This window comes from Ailuropoda melanoleuca, chromosome 2 (genome assembly GCF_002007445.2).
Source record: "Ailuropoda melanoleuca isolate Jingjing chromosome 2, ASM200744v2, whole genome shotgun sequence".
Lineage (NCBI taxonomy): Eukaryota > Metazoa > Chordata > Mammalia > Carnivora > Ursidae > Ailuropoda > Ailuropoda melanoleuca.
In genome coordinates this window covers 98335588-98360067 of record NC_048219.1, presented here as the reverse complement: position 1 = coordinate 98360067, position 24480 = coordinate 98335588, and the positions used below count along the sequence as shown (strand labels likewise).

The 24480-nt window shown below is 38.4% G+C and overlaps 1 protein-coding gene and 1 pseudogene across 17 annotated transcripts in view; both read right to left on the bottom strand.

The window, feature by feature from the left end:
* CLASP1 (cytoplasmic linker associated protein 1) overlaps positions 1 to 24480 on the bottom strand; it is a 264159-nt gene that overhangs the window by 66494 nt on the left and 173185 nt on the right. For 5 of the 17 annotated variants that reach the window (XM_019802321.2, XM_034654388.1, XM_034654390.1 and 2 more), the window contains 3 exons: positions 17176 to 17280; positions 14883 to 14909; positions 12946 to 13113 (listed from right to left, as the gene is read on the bottom strand). In XM_019802321.2, coding sequence (XP_019657880.1) covers positions 12946 to 13113; positions 14883 to 14909; positions 17176 to 17280 — 300 coding nt within the window. Of the gene's footprint in view, positions 1 to 315; positions 319 to 2344; positions 2408 to 7089; positions 7198 to 12945; positions 13114 to 14882; positions 14910 to 17175; positions 17281 to 24480 lie in introns of all 17 variants that reach the window. The other 12 variants (XM_019802328.2, XM_034654385.1, XM_034654387.1 and 9 more) reach the window with 4 other exon arrangements.
* On the bottom strand, positions 17288 to 22710 carry LOC117801054 (annotated as a pseudogene).

Here is a 24480-nt window from a genome sequence, read left to right as displayed (position 1 = left end):
TTAAAATTCTTCAATGATCATCACAAAAAGCTAGCATATTCACTGCAAAACATTAATCATTCAGATAACATTAGTATACGTTTTTCCTGAGTCTTTCAAAGGATTTTCAAATGATAGTCTAAACATGTAAACAAAATAGATATGACCCAGAGAATTTAAAATAAATTTTAGCAGTTCCATTATTTTTAAGCCTGTTAAGGATCAAGGACAAGGAAGACTAGCTTTTTAAAAGTCCCATTACGTCAGGAGAGCTGCCTTCCTTAAGAAGAGCTGCGGTTAAAGCTATTAACAGGAGAAAGTTCATAAAAATTATACTTCCTAAGTGTATCACGCTATTTACTGGCAAACATTTCTTATTTAAAAGCTAATGTATTAAAAAAAAAAACCTTTGAAGAAAAATGTTAAGATAAAAAATGCTTTCTTTTTGTGAACAAGTAAGACATTGTTTGGACAAAAAAAACAAAAACAAAACAAAACACCCTTTTAGCCATATTCTCATAATGAAGCATTTAGAACAAAAGGAAAGCTAAATCTGTTTTACATGAATTGATCTTTCTTATAAAGTGATGTATATAAAACTGAAGATATGTAACAAGAGTTCTTCAGAAAACAAGAACTATAAAAGTGAGGTGTTACTTGGCTTTTTTAAAATGTCAGTTGCAAAAATTACACCTTCCAGCACCACCAAATGGGGGAAAAATTTAAACACTGCTAACCAAAACGTTATACAGTCATGAATTTTTATAAAGAAAAAAAATAGTATGTTATACTATCCCCTTTTTTAATGCACTTGTTGGTCATACTGTATGCTGTCTCAGCTGTTATGTCTAAAAGATGATTCAATGTGCCATATAAACTAAGAGACCACAAAGCAATTATATCTAGATCTCCTCTCCCTATATATATGTATATATTATCAGTTGACATGAAACAAGTGTAAATTTGAGATTTGCTGTGCATATGATTTTATACGTGATCTTTGCTCAAGTCTTTTCTCCATTAAAAAAGGGTAGATAGTAAGGGATATATGAGTAACAAAATGAAAATAATTCAGTTGTAAGCCACTTAAAAATTACCCAGCATAAACTTAAAGAAAACGGAATCTAAGAAAATTAATTTTTAAAAAAAAGTACATCTCATGCCAGCAATTCTCGCTCCAGGGATAATACTGACTTTTTTTAGACACAAAATTAAAACTGTAAGAACAATGCAATTATTCTGTGCTTCCCAGATGCACACAGCTCCGTCATACACAGTGACTGCAGATCACGGGATATATAGCGTAGATCATTTGAATTTCAAATCTGAAGGGGAAATGTTTGTCTGGATCCGAGCAAAGTTACAAGGCTTTTGTTTTCACCAGACCAAAATCTGTTCTACACTCGCTGCTCTGATGTTATTATGAAGCTCCATTTCCCAAGAGATGGATATGTGTGACTGTGCCCTCTGTCTGGCCCCCAGTTTTCAGGGGACTGTACTCATTAGAGTGTACATAATAAAAAGCATAGTTCTCTTTGCTTAGAGGAAGATCAGAGAAAATAACTCTGTGAACTGGTGACAGTTGTCCCCATCAACAGTCCGTGATTTAATACATAATGCCTTACTCAGGTGAGAAAACTGTAGTTAGCATATAAAAATAGTGTCAGTTAAACCCAGCAAACTGATGCATTTCTGTATGCTTACTTTTTGCCCCAATGGCTAACCGGGGGATTTCTGATATCATTAAAGCGGGCTGGGATGGAACATTTGGGGACCACAGGCCGCAAAGGCTACCTGTCGCCTGACCGGATTATCTGAATCGTGATCTTGTTTTTCTATAAAAGTTTTAGGACAAATATTTACACATATGAAATTATGCACACTAGAATTTGGAACATTTAGTAACTAAACAGCTCCACCAAGTAATTAGAACCTGACACTAAAATTAACATCAGTAATCAACACTTTTTGGGGGCAAAGCCTTTAGAAATGAAGACTCTGTTGGGTGACCTCCATCCCCCTCCTTCCCCACAGGGACTTTTCAGGATACCTATTTCGGGTGGCTGTTCTCCTGAGGGAAGGAGTAAGAAGAGGGGAAGAAGCCCCTCCCCGTGTTTTTGTTTTGTTTTCACATAAACATGAACACTGGAGAAATGATGTTGTCAAACAGGCTATAAAGCATCTACAGCCTATTAACAGAACCATAAACATTCAACAACTTAAAAAAATCAAAGCACATTGGGGAAAACAAATATGAAGTGCATACATGCCAAGTGCTAGCCAACACTGATGAAAACAAATGCTAAAATGGGTGTGAAACTGGAACATATGAAGAAGCCAAGTCATGCAGTTAGCACTTGTTCACCTGACTGCCCAACAGATTCAGCAGTGGAGAGGGCACTAGTGGACCTGGAATGACGTCGAGAGGCTGCAGGTAAAAGGAACGGCAACACCCACAGGATTAACACAGAAGTACCCGAGACAGGAAATGCCACAGTCCAAAGGGAACGCACGGACTGCTCCCCACGAGGCCATGTTTTCTCATGAAAGGAAATGATGCTGGAAATGAATGGAGAGCACGTGCCAATCCCCAAACGCTACGGCAGCCTGCTGGCTCTCACAGGGCTAGCACACACACAGGCACGACAAAGGCACTCTTTGCGGTGTTCCTTAGGCACCACCTGAGCTCAGACTCCAGGTTTATATTCACGCCACGAAGCCTCAATGAGCCGTAATGGAAATATGCAACATGAAGGACGTCAGGAGTCACAGAGCACCGTCCATATACCGAGTGGAACAGCAGTAGAATGGATTATTTACTCAGCTCACGAGATGCCTCATCGGTACGTGATGCATATGCAACCATGCACCAAAAACAAAAAGCATAGAAGTTCATCATGTTATCTGAACAGAAATAGAATGAAATCACGAGAAAGGGCCTCAACAAAAGAAATTCTCTGTTCCCCCCAATTTTTGCTCTGACTGTTGTACGAATATCCTAATTATCAATGAACTTAGTGATTAGCTGCTGGAAATTCAGTTGTAACAAGGTTAAGGAGCCTCCTTGGTATAGGCATTCGCAGTACTCTGGTTATGCACAACCGCTCTGTAATGTCGCTCGGGGCAAATCCTGGTTAGATCACAACCAGCTGGAGGACCTGAAGCCAAGCGCGAAATCTCTCTGTGTCTCAGTTTCCTCAGCTGGAAATGGTGCTAAAAATGGTACGTACCTCTTGGGAGTGGAGAGAGTTGCAAGAGATCAGACACAGAGCACTTAAAGCAGTGCCGGCACTGAATAAATGGTGGGAGCAACAGTAGCGGTGCTGCTGGTGCTGGCCGTGGCAGTGATGGTTACCAGTAAACTCCAATTTATATGTCTACATTAAATATTACTTTATTAGCAAATATTCATAATAAACATATTAATTCAGCAATCTGAGGAATTATATGCTAAACTCCGTCCACATATAGAAAGAATTACTTTCAGAAAGAACCGTAAAATAGGCTTGGTTCAAAATACGAATTTACTGAACAGAGTGCCAGGCAATATAGGGCTTTTCCTTACCTCTGGGGAAAAAAACCCAAAAGACGGTATGCTTATAGTCATTCCTCTGAAAAGAACATGATGGTTTACCATAGAAAATTCACAAGGTTTAACAAAGTAATATCAAGCAGTGCTACTTTTCACCCATGCTACTAGAGTGCAGTCTCCTGTACACGTGAACACTTTCATTTCGTCATAAAATACCCAAACCTCAAACTCTTCAATATAATTTTTTAAAGATTTTTTTAAGGTAATCTCTACATCCAATTTGGGGCTCCAACTCGCGACCCCGAGATCAAGAGTCGCATGCTCTACCGACTGAGCCAGCCAGGCGCCCCTGTAATTTTATTTTTTTAAGCTCATGTCACTTTATGAAAATGCACATTATCTGTGGTACAAGTGGTATTAAATACCAAAGGTTACCTGGTCGACAAGGACAAATTTTTACCAGCTTGCAAACGGAAAATTTCTAACTCAAGATGCACAAAAAAAAATTGGTAATCTCTAAAACAGATATAAAATAATCACTTTCCTTACATAAGGAAGTTGACAAAACACATTTTAAGAGTGAAGCATACCATTTACTGTACAACATATCAGTATCATATCCTGGTAGTTTAAACTGCAAATAGCTCTTAAGCAATACCTGATGGTTCCTTAGAAAGTTGTCCTTTGGTTCTGTTTCAACAGACTATTACAGTAAATCTGTCATGTAATGAGTCCTTTGTCACGTTCTCAAGTGAACACCCATCAATGGAATCCAAGGTGGACCCACTTATGTCAAAGCCTGATTTACAGCAGAGCCCTTACTTTCCCTTAAAAGTTGTCACTGTAACCATATACATATTCATACCATGAAAATGGTCCAAAATAACTTTGCAACAAAAACTCAAACACAAAACCGATATATAATCACCAAAATATAATTATTTTCACACACACAACGCCATTTCAAACTGAAGGCTGGCTATATAAATTGATCCGAAGGGGCACTAACAGCACAAAATCTCACTAATTTATAGAAGGGGTGAGAAACAATTATTAAACTGAATGAGGAGGAGGAAATATCAGTTGTCTAAAGGGCACAATGAGTTCCCCTGGGGACCACCTTCGGGGACTCATCTATGAATTCCTAGGTCCTAACTCCAAACCTGGAGATCATAATTGATCAACATTGCTGGACACTTTCTCTGTGCTTAAGCCTAGAGAGAAAGCATTTAATACATATCAGAGGAACAAATGAAAGGCACTAAACTACCAAAACTTTCAGATGAGGCAGGGGAGCAGCCATGCTTTGAAGTCAGGCTGGACTCAAAACATAGCTCCACCAACCTAGCTGTGTGACCTTGAGAAAGTGGCTTACTCTCCCTACGTCTCTGTTCTGTCACCCGTAAAAAAGCGATGACAGTAACACCTGTCCCGGAGGGTGAACAGGAGCCACGAGGGGTTGAGCCTGCTCAGATTGTGCCAGAATGCACAAGCACCGCTCTTGTTCTCACTGGATAAAAGTTTTATGGACAGATTTAACCCAAGGAGGCAAAGGGCGCATGGCATAAAAATTTAACTGAAAAGATGTTAACTATGGCCCTGACCACAACAGAAGATGTGTGCCAATGCTGGTTTGTTTGGAAGGGGAAATATCTGCATCCACATCTTCTGTCCTGGTAGGAGCTGTTGTACATTTCATCATTCTGGGTTGTCACCAAGAAAGATACTTATGCAGAGCCATTTCGCCAAAGAAAGTGAAAATCAGACTAGATCACTCAAGTACTCAGGGTTCAATTAGGAGCTCAAGAATTCAGCACACCTTGGCTGGTCCACTGACCACATGCTGGATTACAAAGGCTGCTTCCATGGACAGAAACAAAAATACCAATACATGTATGAAATAAAAACATAGAATTGCCTAAGAGACCAAATAACCAATAAATAGACTGAATCGTTCACTTATATAACAGGTTGTTTAGAAGGCCAAATAGTCAGCAAGGATGCAGAGATACACAGCCTTAACTTAAAAGGAAAAATCACCAGTTCATTCGGAAAAAAAAAAAAATCATCATTGCCACCCCTGATTTGTTGAGAATTCTATTCTGATGCTTCAGATTGCTGTGGAATAGCTGATGTGTGCGAGGTAAGTCACCCCACTTGGGATCTCCTGGTCATCAGGTAGACTATTCTCACTAAGTCAAGGGACTCCTCTGGCATGGCTTTAACTGCATATAGGACAGCAGGTCATAAGAAGTATATCTAGATTTTGATTATGGATACTGATGGGATAAAAGGATATTAGGAAGAAGTATATGACATTAGGAGCAGAGAAAGGCAACTATTAAGACTGTGTGTTTCTGATCTACCGTCCACTTTCTGGAGTGATATTTTTATATTTGAAAGACCAGTTACATAATCAGAGTTGAAATAACAGACTGCTGCAGACCATAATTCCATATAACAACTTCAGGCCTAGGCCTAACATTCTAAAATGATTTCCACCTGCTAGGCTTATCAAAAGGAAAATATACAGTTTTACAGCAATTAATATGGCAAAGAACTGAAACACAATTACTGGAGAATACAAAATATTTTTTTTGTGACAGTGTGTGTTCTTTCTAGAGGTCTCTAGGGATTAATAATTTGCACTAAGAGGTGTATGTCCATTTTAGACTATCCAAACTAAAAAGAAAAGGCAAACATGTCGGTTTTTCTCAAATCCTATAAACTGTGAAAATACAACCTCTGGCTGTAAGAGAGACTGAGGCTGGCGGATGAGCAGCTCCACATGGCACCTGGCTGGGGGCCTGAGATATGGTTATATACCACCTTATGGCGACCAAACACCATGAATTTCCACCCTGGGAGGGCATCAGGTCACTGCCTTTAAATAGCCTATTGAGCGCAGGAAGAATGGAAGTATCTGCGTAGTTAACAATTAACATTGTGAAGTCGTGCATTGTGCTGTACACCTAAGCAGTTTATCGAAAAGCTACTCTGGGCTCGCTTTAGGAGGAGGCACTGAAACAACTCACTTCACAAAAAAGCATGGCTAATACCTTCATCCATGCAGCTTTTTAATGATCACCCCTCAACGGAGCACATTTCATTTCGTAGACGTTATCACGATTTTATTTTTCTCCACCTTTGAACTGAATCATGTAGGGCCTGATATTAGGTACAATTAAAAACAAATTGTCGAAATTCAATGACAAAAGATAACACTTTGGATTTGCTCTACTTTTAAGAAGCAATTCACTTTCACTGAGCATCCCCTTATGTTAGAAGCGACCACGCAGATGGGCTTGCCTGCCAGCAAGTGGTCACAAATGGCAACGGCACAGAGTGAAGTGGTGTTTTTTTCCTCCAAAAACTGGAAATGGCCAAACTTCAAGCATGCAGAAGGGTGGGGGGGGGGACAACAGAGGGTAACTAAGGAAGAGGAAAGAGAGAAGAAAGGATCACAAGGACAGCAGAGGAGGGAGAGAGCAGGTCATTCCACCTGGCGGTCTGTGGGACAAGCATTTGGAGCAGGGCAAGGAACTCTGCTCCGAGAGCCAGCGCCTACGTGTACTCACCGAGTGGAGGAAAGCCCCGAGCGGGGCTCGTATCGCGGCTGCTCTCACAGCTGGTATTACGGCTGCACCCCTGACTCATGCTGGGTCGAGGGATACGGCTGCTCCGTGCTAGTGTGCAGCATGAGGGGTTTCAGAGAAGGTGAAGAAGTTTAATGAAGACAGAAAAACTCACAAAACGTCAGTCACATTCCATTAACGTAATCATGACATTGTCCGCGCTGGGGGGGGGTGGGGGGGTTTGTGAGGACTATCCCCGCCGAGGCCTCGCTGACTGGCGTGCTGACAACAGGAGAGGGCTTGCATGAAAACTTGATTATGCTCAAGGTTTCGGAAAGCTGTGGGGTTTTGTATGGAGCTGAAATCACACCTAAACCTAAGAAATGAAAAGAAAGCTTTCCAAAGAGCAAACTGGCACCAGGAAATCCAAGATCAAACTCTTTTAGAAAATGATCAGTTTTTATGGCTTTAGCAAACTGGCCCGATAAGATGATAAAAGACTAAAGCCATTTTCATATACCCTGCATTGTTAGGAAGATAATTTATTTTGGATTAAAAACAGAATAAAGGCTCTAGTCACTGAGCTCCATGAACTTACCTAATTCAAAGAAAGAAGGTTCGCTTCTCTCAGCCTGGGCTTCTTTACAGAGAGAAGTTCTAAGGACTGACACATCTGGAAAACCTACCCACTTCGAGTAACTATCTAGATGCTCCAAACATATTTAATTATCTAAACCAACATGAACAGAGAGTTGGGACTGCTATCCCTTTATTTACTGGTCCCAACATTTCATTCTTGCTTTTTCTGTGGGAATCCAAACAGATCAGTCCGCGGCCGCTACTCAAGCACCTTCACTTATACAGCCTTACACACGAGTCTGTCTATGGTATGTGGACTGACAAATCCCAACGCTCATGTTCAAAGATCCCTCTGCTGACCTAAGAATGGCCAATTACTGTATGATTATCTGTGGGTAATTTTATACTCATGTTACAAAACACTGAGAAGACAGAGTCACACGAACAGCTTAAGGTCTAACATAACTTGGCCATAAAGCTCAGAAAAGACCATGATGCTTTTGTTTTCTAATTTAATTTGAGGAAACAAAGACACAGTACTGGCAAAATACTCAGAAATGACTCTGCATACTGAATGTGTGTAGCCACCTCTGTAGTAGTTGGTGGGACGATAAATATGTCCATCTTGAGTGGATCTACTCATTCTGGACCGGATAGAAATGCCTTTCCTGAACATTCTGGAAAAAGTAAACTAGACTCACGGATGTCAATTCATCCACGTTTACTATATTGTAATGAGCAGAGCCTATTATTTCAGAGCCAAGGTGGATTTACAGCATGACCAAACTGTAACAAGAATGTCTTCCAAACCGGCATCATGAAATTCCCTGACAAAGAAGAATACGGGAGTGAGACACCAAACCAACTTCCTCCTATGGTCTCTGCTCAGTGCTAGAGTTACATCGGACCCCACAGTTACATAAGAGATGTCCAAATGCTTAGGTCTGCACTGGCAAGCAAGGAAACAATCAAGTGCAGGAATGCAATGGGAGCCATCTGTCAAAACGGGGCTTCACTTGGGATTGTCTAGTAATTCCTAAACTCATCTTCATCTTGCCACATGACATGGAGGTCCTGGGTTTTTGCTCAAAGTAAGCACTGACTATGTAATCAGCAATTCTTGATAATAATTCTGAACAGCTCCTATGATGAGGGCAGAAGCACAGGGGCTAAATTAAAAAACCCTTTAAAAACTAGGGAGCATCCATTGACACCAATATGTGAGGAGGTGCCTAGAACCTACGAAGTAATGTGGCTTATCCCCAGAGGATCAACAGCACATCTCATTTGTGAAGTGACCTCTCCAGTTCCTCGCTAACTCACTGGTCCAGCCACGTTGCCTGTCTCAGCCTCCACTTAGGAAGATAGGGAGAAAGAGTCCCATCATTTAAATGAGAAGGGTACCGTGAGATAAGGTACACATGTGAGTACCTCTGAGCTCCTTGCTGAAAGGCAGACAGGAAAATCTTATTTCACTACCCACTCTGAAACAAACAATCGGAAATAATAAAGACAGTCCTGATAAGTGTTTCACACATGCACATGCTTAAGTTGAGCATTTTCTTATAGTTCTTGCCTGATCCCTTCTGTTACCCTGCTTCCACTCCCTTCCTTAAATAATACACATGCTACAGCAATGGGAAATCTCTGCTCTCTCTCTCTCGCTGAGTCTGCTTTGTGAATACAAGAGCATGAAAAGGGGTAAGCGAACACGATCTCAAACAACAACACGCATAATTCTTCACAAGGTTTACCCTCCTTAGTATTTCAGCCAGAGAAAGTTTATTCACCCCTTCAAGCTGACTGGCTTCCTTAACACAGGCTAGCAGTAACATACACAGAAAGAATTCTGTTTACAAAATTTGTAAACATCTGCCCACAGTTGCCCCACACCATATTAAAGGACATCTAGTGGTGACAGCAACCGTTCAAATGCTGGATAATTTAAAACACAAGAGGAGTACTGGCCACTTCTAATACGACTTCCAAAGACCACTGTACAAGGAGGATTCTTAGTAAGTATATCAATAAATGATTTTTATAAGGACTAATTGATTAGATAAAGCTAAAAAGCAATAAATCAACGCAGCCTCTTTCTGGAGTGCCAAAACTGACTGTTCTCTATGAGAATATATAATGTGAAGGCATAACAGAAGAGGAAGAGCTGATAAAGACATGCTTGCTGTTTGAACTTTCTGAAAGCAGTATTCTTCGGTGGTTCTGAAGTCCTGTGCTCACAGGAAAGGCTAGGAAGCCTTGAAAACCCATCTGATTGGCTTTCATTCCTTGAGATACACTCTACCTTTATGGTATTTTGGGGGTAAACCCGACTTTTGCCTTTTAAGGAAGGGATGGATCCTACCAGAACTCACATCAATAGCAAAAGTACAAAAGGAGTAAGGAGCACTGCCATGAAATGTCTCTACAGTCTGGTTATTTTCATGTTGTGTTGTGGTGATGTTGTGCACACAGCAGTCTAATTTAACAGGTGACACTGATTACTATTAATTTTTGCTTCTTTCAAAATATTTTAACCAGATGTAGGCTGCCAAAAATAAAAATTTTTTATAGTCTTCTCAAGAGATGAGTGGAAGAAGGAAACTAAAAGCATACTTCCAAAATATAACTGCTATAGATAGTAGCTATTTATGGGACTTTTTTATTAATCAAAAACAGAATAAAACCCCCAAATGAAACAATTTACAATCTATTCTGTTTGGTTGAACAGTTTATGAAGGAATAAACTGCCAAGAAAAAAAGAGACTGGTAGGGTTTTATTCTGTATTATATCCTGTTTTGCTTAAGAAAACTTAAATGCTAAAGAAGAGCTTTGGTGTCATTTTTACCACAGATGAGGCATAACTGAACCAAACACACTTTGTAGGTAATTTGTAGAATTAATTCTCAGTGCAAATTCCAAGCCCAGCTTAGCAATGATTAAAACTATTAATTGGTTTGGGACAAAAGAAAATATTCTTAAAAGACGCTTACCCCTTCTTTGAATATTTATATTTAAAGTTGCTATACAACGAACCAAATGTTTACAGACACATAGGCACATACCCAGTATCTACTAAATGATCACAACAACGGACAATCTACTGCTAAAGATGCTATGTATCTGACACCCTATAAAATGGAATCTCTTGGCAGTACTACAGGAAGAAGTGGGAAGGTGTACTTGATTCATTTATCCATCTTTATATCTGTGTTATTCTCACCATGTGCAGAAATTTAAATAAAATATCTTCTTTAACAGAACTGTAGGCTGACCTCAAAGCTTTACACATAACTAATCCCCTAATGAGCATCAAGGAAATAACTTTGTCCAAAATACTATTTCTATAAGAACTCTCTGGAAGAGAATGGGTTCCCATTGAGTTTTTACTGATGGATGATGTGTCACAGTACCTTGTAAAGGCTTAATAAATGCTATCTTTTCAACTATTCACAACACAAACTTCCTAGTTAAAACCATGGAATACCAGGTCCTAGAGTTATATTAGGCAACCTAGGGCAGTTTCTTTCCCAATTTCAAGAAAAAGGTAAAAAATGGCAACTTCAATAATATAAAAAGTCAAATCCCAAAAAGGTAAGAATTTTTAAAGGTATGAAACTAATCTGGATTGCCAAGAGACATCCTATACATTTAGTTAACTACCAAAAAGGGACAGCCAAAACCTCATGACTGAATATGAAATCAAATGCATTTTCCAAACAAAACTAGATTCAAACACATATGTTACAGGCTCAAATCTGAAATTTAGACATTCTAGTCATGATACTTTCCCTGGTGTATCCACATAACTTGTTATTGCTGGATCAAAATAACTTGTCAGCTCAGGGACCATGCTATGTAACGCCAACAGAAAGCTGGGATCATGCAGAAATTTCTCACTTGCTTTGGAAATGTCAGTCAAACCAACTGTCCTATCCATTCTACCTCTTAAATATGTCCCCCTCCCCACCTTCTCATAGCTCAGGTGGCATTCACGGACTTTTAGAAGCGGCACCCTCCCAGTCCCACTGCCCTCCTCTCCCATCTCACCCTGACAAACTTCCTTTGCTGCAGCGAAATGAATTATCTATGATTCCCATAGCACACTGTGCTCTCTCCCATCTGACTGTTTCTGCACACACTCCTCTCTGCGCTAGAACACCTTTCTCCTCTTCTCCCCACCCTGCCTAACCCTACCTTACACATCATCAAAAATGGACCTATTCTGGCAAGCCTCTCCTCTCCCAGTCCTTCCAGATTTCTCTCTTGGGCAGACTGGGGTAGGCCAGGGCCCTAAGACACCCCTTTCCTATGGTCCCAGGGCACCATGCCACAGTATCTGTCGTACTATCGTACATTTCCACCCCTAAGACCACAAGCTCTTTGAAAATCAGAACCTGTATCTGTTTTATCTTCTGATCCTAAGGTTTAACAAACTGCCTGTGCATCACAGGAAACATTCAAGTAAAGCTGTTGATGAGATAAATAAATGAGAAAGAAAAGCCAACAGGACTTAAGAATATAGTAGTACTCTGATTTCACATTAACAGATTTTTACCCTTAGAAAACAGTAAAAATTTAAGAAAGAGTATGAACACAGATTTCTCATATTACAAAAGATGTCTTTTATATTAAACAGATTATATATAAATTAGATTTGAATAGAGTAAGCTGCTGAGAGTAATTCATACAATTCTACACACTGTCACAAAGAAACTAAATTCTACAACACAAAAATATTATATATTTGGTTTTCATTTGTTCCTAGTTTTCATGTTTGAACAAGACTACGTCAAAAGTAACTATACACGTTCTTTGACAGTAAGTACCACTCATTAGGTTAGAGAAGATCAAAATCAAAATACACGTGGACCCTACAAATTACTTTTGAAAACATATATAGATTAATAGCTACTTAGTGCTAATTCATGAAACAAAGAAGAAAAGCAACACTGCTTCTAATTGTGAAGGAGACAATCCTGCCCACTCCCCCAATTCTAACGTTTCGTTAAATGGCTCTAAAACACAAAAGCCCCCAGTGATGTAATTCTTTTCCGTCAATCTGAATGGTGAGGCCCACGTATTTTTCGGTTGTAATTCAAACCTAAACATGCCATAATCTGTAAAAAGCACAAATCAGAATGTCTTTTTAACACAGGCAAAGTGACAGCCTCAGTTCAAAAACAGATCTCTATTTCCAACATTAGACAAAGTCATTTACATTATAATAAAAATTATGACCAAGTTGGGAATGATGTTTTGAGGTCTTTGAGAATCCTTACCTAATCCTATTCGGTTTGGACTTGTTTCTCGGCTACATCCCTGACTCCTGGGAATTTTGCTTCGTTTTTCTGAAGAGGGGGTCACAGGTGGGCCTCTTGAGGAACCCCCAGCAAGGCCACCATAACCACTTCCCAACAATTTCCCTGGGGAGCTTGACCGGCTGCCAGCTAAAAATGAAACAAAACAGAACTGAGGAATGGCTGTAAATCAAGGAATAAACTATAACAATTTCAAAAGTTAGTAAACACTTAGTTTGGCTCAAATACTTTTACATAAAAATGGTTTTTTTGTTGGTGGTAGTACTTTTTTTTTTTTAAAATGGAGCATAAAAGAACATTAACTATCATAAAAGAATGTTTATACAAAGAAGAATTACAGGTGGAGTTCTACAAAAATGACAGTAAAATTTCTGATTCAAAGAGCAGGCTGAGTACAAATAGCTCCCTGTTATACAGCAAATTTCTACAAATAATCACAAAGGTGTTTGTTTATTGTTTTGTTTTTTTATTCTATGAGTTTATATGCAAAAAATTTTAAGTATAACCACAGGAAGAAGAGAATTATAACAGAAGTTTCTTGAACATCAGGGGAAGAAAACAGATCCAAGAACATCCCATTAATTTAACAAATGGAAGAAAAGGAGGCAGGAAGATAACTAGTAACATGGTAAATAAAAATCACAAAATAAAATGGTAGGAATAAACTCAAACATATCACTAATCACAATAAATGTGGCCGGATTAAATTCATCTATTAAAAGACAGAGATTCTTGTATTGGCTTTAAAAAAAAATGAAATTCAACTGAATGCTGTTTATAATAAACAACATACCTAACACAAAACAACAGAACAGAATGAAACAGCATTAAAAAAAGGACAAAGGATATATCATATTGATAAAAGAATCATTGTCAATGAAGACATAATAACCATGAACCTTTATGCTCCAAGTAACACAGCCTTGAAATATAAAACATAAAACTGATAAAAATATAGGGAGAAATTCAGAAGGCCATAATTATTAATGCACCTCTAAGAAAAATAACAACTAATGAAACTAATAACTAATATACCTCTCTGAAATTGACAGAACAGTCAAAATTATACAGATATGTATAAACACGTCCCCCCCACACATACATACAACAAACAGAAGACATTCTTTTCACTTTTCCACACGTATTATAAAAACTGATTATGTACTAAGCTTCAAAGGAAATCTCTGAAATCTACAAAAGTAGAAATTACATAGACCACATGCCCTGAGATGTACACAAGAGAATTAGAAATGAAAAACAAATCATATAGTTAGTAATTTTTATAAATGAATAAGTGGCTGGATAGCTATATAACCATTTCTCATGAGACAACTTTCTTTCTTAAAGAAAACAGCAAAAAATTTAAAGATCACATCAATACACCGAAATGGCAGTCATTTACTTAGACCACTCTCCTTAAGTAGAGAAGGCAATAAAATTCTCAAACATAAAGTGCATGTTATTATGTACCAGAATAGAATGAAGTAGAGATAAAAACCCTAAAGCAACACTTAATCTGGAAACACACACACACACAGCCCTCCATCATTCAAATGAATCATTAAGGTGACCACTCACAAAAATTAGGATTTTAAAATGACAGCTACAGTTTAAAGCAAAATTCACTATAAATCACCAGTATGCATCACCATGAAGAACCTGTCTCAGGATTTATTAATCTTGCCCATAAACTTTGAGCACCCAAATGAACTATTAAGCTGTGTAAAAGGAGAAAAGAAATCCATTCCAAACTCTAGAATTTGAGCATACAGAAAAAAATGCAGAAAGATTAACTAAGCTCATAATAAACAGAGAAATTAATACTGTGCAAGGAACACGGGACATGGGGTGAAGGAGAATGCAAAAAAAAAAAAAAGGCAAGAAGAGAAACAGCTTACCACCAGCAGGATTAGCAGATCTGGATCCTTGATTATGAGAGCAGACCAAAGGACAGGCAAAAAGTGGATTAAAAGACAATAGCACAATACAGAAGGTCAGCATGCAACACAACACAAATGTCTCTGTTCACAAACACATTAGCAAAATAGCTTTCTCTTCTAGGTTTTTTTTCCTCTTAGTCTACTTTTGTACTTATTTTATTTATATCATACTCTATTCAGCATTTACTTCAGGTCTGTTCATGAAACACTTAGGAACCTACACTGTGCCAGGCCCAGTGCCAGATGGAAGAGATGCAGAGAAGACAAGCATCTTGGCCTCTGGGAGTACAGCTCCTCTCTAGTTCTGAGCAAGCTGAGAGAAGTGACTGTATCCTACTCGTTTACGTATCTCTACCACCTTAACTGGTGCTTACCATATAGCAAGTGCTCAATAAACATCATCAATTCAAAGAAACTGCTACTAACTCGTTTCACCTGAATGTCCTATGCCAAATCCTCAAATATTTAAATATTAATCTTCACATATTTAAATCCTCAAATATTTAAAATATGCTGTCAAGCGCCCTAAATCTAATGTTCATGAAATCTACTTACTATTATACCAGGACTACGAATGCTAGTATTATATCTACATTTGTAAAACATATAAATATGCTCATATTTACTTCCTATTAAAATAATTTTTTAAAATACTTTATTTATATGTCTCAGGTTGAGGTCCAGTCTATTATTTGCTGGTGTGGTCTCCCTCCCTGTGAGTGGAATTTAGTGAGTAAAGTAAAACTGAAGATTTTTAAAGTGGAGCTCCAAGACAGGGTGCAGTATTTCTCAAGACTGAAGAATTAAAGCTCTATCCTTGCCCTCACCCCCACTATGGAAGTAACGTAATCTTCACCACCTCCTAAGCAGGAACCTCTGCGGAGTCCAATGCCAATAAACATCAGACATAAGGAAACGTAAAGTACTGTTCAATCTTCCCTCTCCAAGAAAGGAAGTAACACTGCACACAGCAAAAGAGCTAGATGTTTTTTGTTAAACTTAATTTTAATATATTAAGCCATATTTTGAGTCTTGAACATCTTTGTCAAGAAAAATTTCTCTGCAAGAAGACCTGACTCATATTTATGAGGTCATGACTAGAGTATTATATCCATCTGTGACTCCAGGCATCACTAGGGTTCAACAGAATAACCGGAGCCAGGATACTGCTCCCAAGGTAGAAGCTGCTGGGCTACACAAAGACGCACAACCTACGTTGTGTTGTATACACCTGTGTGATACACCAGAAGCATACGTTTCTGCATCAGACAAGCCTGGCTGCAATGTACCTCCGATGTTACACTTTCTTTTCAGAAAGGTATTACTCCTGTTTAACATGAGGCCTAGAGTTACCAGAGGGACATGGGAGAGTATCTGAATTTACAAGGAGCTGAGATTCTAAATACTAAGGAAGGAGAACCTAGGTCTGGCCACAGACTCTCTACATGAGCCAGACAGCTCCTAGGGCCACAGAGGAGGCAGACACATATGGGCTGGGGAGTGCTGTGCGGAAGGACCGTGTGCAGCTCCCAGGGAAGGGGAGCCTTCCTCCACCACACTCACCCTGCCCGGGAGAACTCGGCCAGCCAGCTCTATGCACACAGGGGAAGCGGGGGGCTCGAAGGCAAGTGTGGCTGGGAAATGAGACACCAGGGTGGTTCCTAAGAGCGATCTGAATACACTCCTTCCATCTGTGGCTGCTTTCATGGCCGATGCTAACAAGCCAAATGACTCAACATGTACAGACAAGCAGTAATGGAAGCGAGAGCAGCTGGGCAAAGCGGGAGCCCACACTGGCAGGAAGAGAAGAGCAGGCTGCAAATGTTAGAACACAGGGTTAATGGGGAGAGCTTTTAATGGATTTGCTTATTACCACTGAAAGAGAACTCCACGTTAAAATGATCCCCAGGTACTGCTCTTAAATTACATCAGAGGGAGTCCTTATCAACAGTAAAATGGGTCACAGCCCAGGTAGGTCTCAATTTGAGATGCTTGAGGAAAGGGAGAGAAACCACATTTTAATGTTTAATGCTTAATAATACAAAATTTAAATCACCTGGCAAAGAGACAAAAGTATCCTGGAATATTCCATGTTGTAAGCTTACCCAACAAATATCAAGACTACTCACAGCAGCTTAGAGCCACACAAATGTGTTTTTCCCCTGAAGTAATGAAAATACTATCAATTTTTCAACCGTAGGGGGGCTGTTGAACAAAACAGATAACAGAGAGTATAAAATATACTTCTTACGCTGGGACTGTGAAACCACTTTGGCGCGACTGCGGCCTCGACTGTCAGGTGTGGTGGTGACATTGGTGGCGCTCCCGGAGCTCTGCCGTCGCGTGCGGATCCGACCTGGAAGATGCAGCAAAAACGGTGTTTCCATCATGTTTTCAGTCAGTGTGACCTTCTCAAGAAACCCAGCCACACCACGAACAAGCGGCACTGACTGGGCCATCTGCAAGGGCACGGGTCTTCCTCATGTGCGGTCCTGACCCAGTTCCCCGTGAGCACACGCATGCGCATTCGATCTGCACACTCAAGTTCTACAGATACGTTAGCAACTCCTGAGAGTGAGTCATGAACCTGGACGGTGCTCCTCTTACAAGTATTCTAGCATTTTATATTTTCCGATGAGGAGGAGATAACCATTTGAGGATTTTTTTCCAAATTAAACTCTCTTTTTATTATCTACAAATCTGTCAAATTTCCAAAGGCAGAAAATATTAGCTATCATCTTACGAAAAAATACTACAGAAAAAAAGAGTAAATGCAAAGCAAAGCAAAACAAAACACCACAAAAAACAAAACCCTTAACTCAGCAATCAACAAAAGCTATAGCACCCTGGAGAATAAATGTGTTTTGACATGTAGCATTAAACTTCTATTTTAAAGCATGTATGCCAACAAGTTTCTAGGCTGCAAAAGATGAAGATAGAATCAGTATTATAGGAGTAGTGAGAGTGAGAACTTAAAAATAATACAATGTCATAGGCATTTATGAAAAAAATTTGCCATTGTAAGTAAAGCAATCTGTTAATAACTCCCATTATTAAACCATGAAACCACAGAAACAAAAGTGAACTCAGAAATGCAAAATCATTGATGATCAGACTAGTATGGTTAGAGATTAAACTTTTTAAAATTCAGGGCTTCTTTGGATTCGGGTGGGCACAAAATGCCTCTTCTGCCATAATTCAATCAGAATAGCAATCTCATATGGAAAACACAAACCAATGGAGCTCGCACTGGCATCTCACATTGCTCAAAACCACTTCTACCTCATCACTGAAGAAAGCTTACAGAAAAGGAATACAGGAGAACAAATCCTAAGGCTTGAAAAAGGTTTAAGAAAGGGAGGTAAGGAGCAATAAAGGCACTGCATTAAGAAAAAAAAATTAAAACTAGAAAGGATCAATAACTTTTAATAGTTCAAGCAAAAAAACATAGTTCAAATTAATTCTAGAATCTACTAAGAGCTATATATATGGTATTATACTAAGAGCTGTGTATGTGTGAACTCGGAATCCTCATAAGAACATACAATTATTCCCATACTACAGACGAGGAGAGAGAGAAATGGGGATTCATTATTTTGTCTAAGGCCACACCACTGGTTTAGTTACCTGTGCCTGCCTGGGTGGCTGCCTGGATGGCCTATGAGTGAGAACATTTTACTTTCCTAAGGAAGTCACCAAGCTAAATGAAGGCAGCCACCAAGGCAAAGTGAACATGAAAAACCACCTGAATCTCACTTCCTATTTTAAATTTACTGTAAAACATTTAGATCACAAAAAGATATTTTAAATGAACATCCATACCCATTCAGCTTAAAAAAGAAAAATCTTTGCTAACGACCCTGTACCCCCTACTTTCCTCAACATCTGGTAACCTGATCCTAAACTCAGCATTCATCATCTCCTTGCATTTCTTTAAACTTTTAATACAGTTGTATAACCATGAAACAGAAAGCATTAGTTTATAGATTTTAAATGCTTTTAATTATATCATAGGGTATATATTTTTAATAAAACTTACTGTTTTGCTCAACATTTTATTTGTGAGGTCACTTACGGAAATGATTTTTCTGTAGGAGGTAAAGGAGAGATCCATTTTATTTTTTCTATATGACTAACCAATGTCCAAATAAATTTTCCTAACCCCTTTCTTACTGATCTACAAAGCCGTCTTTTGTCATTTACCAAGTACTTAAATACATATGTAGGCTTGTTTCTCAATTGTCTAGTCTGTCCCATTGTTCCACATGTCCACACCAGTCCAACATCAAAATGTGATGAGCTTAAAAAAAAAAAAACCAAAAAACTTGCTAATTGGAAATCAACACATTTTTTCCTAAGGCTTTTGTTCTCTTCCACATGCATCTAAAGATACAGTTTAAAAGACCTGTTGAAATCTTAACTGGCATTATGTGGAATGCAGGATTAATTTGAGGGATGGGGGCAGAGGAGCGAGGGTAAGACAGCTTTATGATACTGATCTTTCCACATTTTTTCCTTTATTTCACTTTCTTCAATGTCTTGCTTAATAAAGCTTTATAATTTTTTCTAAAAGTCTTAATTTTTACAGACTTATTCAAAGGTGCCTTATTTTTATGATACACTATATTTTATTAAATTGTATTTTCTAACTTCTTGACAAATGTGAATATAATTAAAATTTATATTTTGATCTTAGCTCTGGGAACCTTGCTAAACTTCTGTTAATTCCACTAACTTGTATGTAGATTATCTGGAGTTATGTAAATAGAATACCATCTACAAACAAGACTTCAGTTTTTTCCCTTCAAATTATACCCTTTCATTTCTCTGCCTTTATCCCGCTGTCTCGGACATGTAGTCCACAACTACATGGGTAGGCTTTGTTACTTTGAGCCACATTGAGAAAAAAAAATTCTGAAATTTCACAAAAAGTAGGATATTTCAACAGACTAAGAAAACTCCTTTATATTCCTAATTGCTAAGAATCTGCCAAAATGTTTGTTGGATTTTTTGATGTTTTCTCTGCATCTCCTAAGAGGATTCTTCTCTTAAACGTGCTGAGCTCCATCAGGAAGTTTCTGAGGTATTAAACCTGAGATAAACTCCCATGCTCTCACTGTACACATTCACATACTATATCTCAACTACCTTCCCTGGTTTAGTGCTAAGGCTATGTCAGCTGCATTAATGAGGGAAACATCCCCACTTTCTCTTCTTGGGAGTTTATGGAAGATTAGGGTTATCCAATTCCTCATACAATTTGTATTTCTTAATCCTGTGTAGTGAATGTTCAATTCCTATTTCATTAACTTGTACTCTTATCTTTATTATTTCTTTCCTACTCTCCTTTGGGTTTATTGTTCTTTTTCTAACAAATTGGAAAGAACCTTCTAATTGTTTCTCTTCTAATATAAACTTAAGGCTATGAATTTCCCTCTAAGCACTGCTTTTGCTTCATCCTAAAAGGAATGATATGTAGTTCAACATAATGTCTTGCTTTTAAAAAAAAAATTTTTTCTAGCTCTCATTTGTTCATGTTTTGCTTTGGAGAAGTAAGTTGGATCTGTGCTTCACACTTTACACCAAGAAAAACAGCAAATGAACCTACGATTAAAATGTAAAACATGAAACCATAAAAGTTCTAAAGGAAAACATAAGAGAAATCCTTTGTAACTTGTAATGGAAAAGTCCATTCTAGCTATGACTTAAAATTAAAAGCCATTAGAAGATCGGTAAGTCTGACCACTTAATTTTTTTTTGTAAAATCTCAGTATGACAAGAAGAAAACTATGAGCAAGTTAAAGAAAATGACAACTTGGGAAAAATTATTTACAATTCATACCACAGAAGGCAAATTTCCTTAACACATAAAAGGTTTCTAGGAATCAACAAGAAGTCCACCAACCAGTAGTGTGCTGGTAAATATTTAACAACTGGCAGGAGGGGGAAGGTTCCTATGGATTTGTGTTTTCCAATTTCTCTGGTGTAATTATTTCCACCATGGCCAATTTCTGGTTACTGACACGAAATCGACCAGATTACAAAATGTCTGAAAATTTAACAACTGGCTGTTATGAAATAGTTCAAGACAGCTCCAGGACACCACTACCACAACCCAATAAAGAATGGACAAAAGCTGGGAAGACAGTTAACAAGCAACAGAAATGACTCTTGAGTGTATGAAATATTGTTCAGCCTCACTCAGGAAGAAAAAAAATTAAAATGACATTAAGAATGCCATTTATCTATCACCTATCAGAGTGGCAAAAATCTAAGAATGTGCTAATATTCTAGCATGTAGGAAAAGAGGCCTTCTCCTTCATTGTTGCTGTTAGTGGAAATAAGTACAGCCCCTATAGAAAGCTAATTGGCAATACTGATCACAATTACAAATGCACACACTTTTTAATCCAACAATTCCACTTTAGGTAGTTTATTCAACCATATACTTGTACCCACGTACAATGATGTATATAAAAAGTTATTCATGGCAGCACTGTTTGTAATAGCAAAACTCTGGAAATAATTCCAATGTCTATCAATATCGGACTGGCTGGTTAAGGTAATCCACATAGCAGAAAGCAGCACACTAGTAATTGAGAATGAGGACGTCCTCTCTAATCTAATGGAAGGATCTTATCATACGTTAAGTGAAAATAATCAAGATGCAGAATAGTGTGCATAAATATGCTATCTTTTATGTTTAAAGGGGAGAAGATATGATTTTTATAATGCTTCTATATGCCAAGAAACTCTTGATAGAAATGAAACGAAAAGTTGTAAGACTGGTGTCAAAGCAAAAGAGTTGATAACTAGGCAAATGAAAAGATGGGAGGGAAACTTTTGTGTACCTCCTATTTTCTGAGTTTTGAACTATATGAACGTATTACATATATATATACATATATATATATATTTCATACCAGATACATAAAAGTTCTTAATTAATCCTCTCATGAAAAATCTGCACAATCACCACAGATAAAGTCACTGCAGAATCTTTATCCCTTCTGTTGTCCAATCTCCAGCTCACTTCTTTTTGCCAGCACGAACATTGGTTTTTACAGTCCCTGACTTTCTTCACTCTGTTCTTATGCTCCTCTTGCTGTTTTCTGGATGTCTTTTTCTTCTCATACAGGCCATGTCTCGCAAGTCTATGTTTGGGTTCATTTTTCTTTGCATAATCCAAGGAATCATAAATCATGCCAAAGCCCACTGTCTTGCCACCACCAAAATGGGTTCTGATTCCAAATACAAAGATGACATCTGATATGGTCTTGTACATTTTGGCTAGTTTTTCCCGAATTTCTGTCTTAGGTACCATTGCCTCTCTGGGATGAAGAACATCAGTGAACATCTGTTTCCACTGAAATAATAGGTTGGTCATGAACTTCCTGGTCTGGATAGTTACTATGTCATTCATGATGCCAGCTAGCCTCAAGCAGCCACGGAGGAAAAGAGCTATAAGTTCATTTTTTTATATATCACTCACTATGACGGTGAATTTGCAAATGCTTTTTAGTGAAACTCTGAGGCTATTTTCATTAAATCCATTAAAATTCAGGACTATTACATCTTTGTGATCTACTAACTTTTATATAGCAAGCCTCTATATCTCTAAGTAAAGGTTTGCCTTATTGTCTGTTATTAATAGATTTTCAACAACTTTTACTATGTATTTCTTATTACTTTGTCTTTTATTTTACCTGCAGCCTTATATTTTAGTTTTTTCCCTTTAAATATCACATAGCTGGATTTTTTTTTTAAAGATTTTATTTATTTATTTGACAGAGGTAGAGACAGCCAGCGAGAAAAGGAACACAAGCAGGGGGAGTGGGAAAGGAAGAAGCAGGCTCCCAGCAGAGGAGCCTGATGTGGGGCTCAATCCCATAACGCCAGGATCACGCCCTGAGCCAAAGGCAGACGCTTAACCGCTGTGCCACCCAGGCGCCCCACATAGCTGGATCTTTAAAAACAAGCAAGTCTAACAATCTTTCTATTCGAACTGGAAAGTTTAGCTCATGTGAGCTTATTTTTACCATCTTATGTCACGCTTATTTGTCTTTTCATTTTTCTTTTAGCCTCTGTTGTTTCCTTCTTTTGTCTTAATTTAAGGTTATGCTTTACTATCTTTTAAGATAACAGTCTCACAGATTAAAATAACATTATCAAAAACACAGCTTTAATTAAATCATACTTTTGGGAGATGAGAGTTTTAAAATCTCTTTTTAAACTTTTCATTTTGAGAAAATTGTAGATTCTGATATAGCTGTAAAATGGAACACAGAGGGAGCCCATATGCTCTTTACCCAGATTCCCTCTACGACAGCATCTTAAAAATTGCAGTGCAGGGGCACCTGGGTGGCTCAGTCGTTGGGCGTCTGCCTTCAGCTCAGGGCATGATCCCAGGGTTCTGGGATCAAGACCGCATCAGGCTCCCTGCTCCGCTGAGAGCCTGCTTCTTCCTCTCCCACTCCCCCTGCTTGTGTTCCCTGGCTCGCTGGCTGTCTCTGTCAAATAAATAAATAAAATCTTTAAAACAAAAAACAACAAAACTGCAGTGCAAAATCAGAAGCAGGACGTGGATGGTGACGTGCTCCATCCAGCTTATCCAGATTTCCCCAGTTTTATTTGTATGTAAACTCTGGCTTTCCTTTGTGGGTAGTCTCTTTGTCTCTCTGGCTGCTTTAATACGTTCTTTTTCAAGCTGTGGTGTTCTGCCATCTCATCATTTGTCTTTCTGTCTTGCTTGGGAGTAGCTGGGTTATTTGAGTCTGTGGTTTAGTGTCTTTCATTGATTCTGGAGAATTCCCAGCCATCACCTCTTCAAATATGTCTCTGCTCCATTCTCTCTTCGTTAAATGTCTGCACCATCTTCCTAACTTTATATCTTTGTCATATTTCACAACTCTATCTTTCGCACTGTACTCTGGACAGTACCTTCCTGTCTTGAATTCATGAACTCTCTCTTCAGCTACTATGATTCCGAGTTGCTCAATTTACCCACTGAGTTAACTTTAATAGTTTATTATATTTTCATTTTTAGAAGATCCATTTATTCTTCAAAACCTACTTGGTCATTCTTTATAGTCTCTTACTCCTTTGCTTGTCTTTCCAAAATTTCTTTTTATTTCTTTAAATATTAAGACAATGAAATGATTCCTTTTCTTGGAACTTTATAGGAATTCTTTAAGATCCAGACTGAAGTTGTATTCTTCCAACAAGGATTTATGTTGGCTTCTGCTAGTGTCTTGTGGACACAAGCAATCCACAGCCACTTTAATATGATTTATCTATGTGGGTTTGCAGACCACAAAATGTAAATTCTCATCCAAAAACTGCATGAAGGTGCAATTTATGGTTGCAAACTCTCAGGGAAGATTACTCCCCCACTGTACCCAGTATCAAGGTTGAGAAATGGGTAAAAATTCCCTCTTAGTTTAGTGAAGTTAACTTCCTGTTCATCAGTGATAATCAGGTCTTGGGTGGGCTCCACTTTTCCTCTTGTCCTTCATATCCTGCATACCCATCTCAGGAAATGCCTAACGTCGTCTCT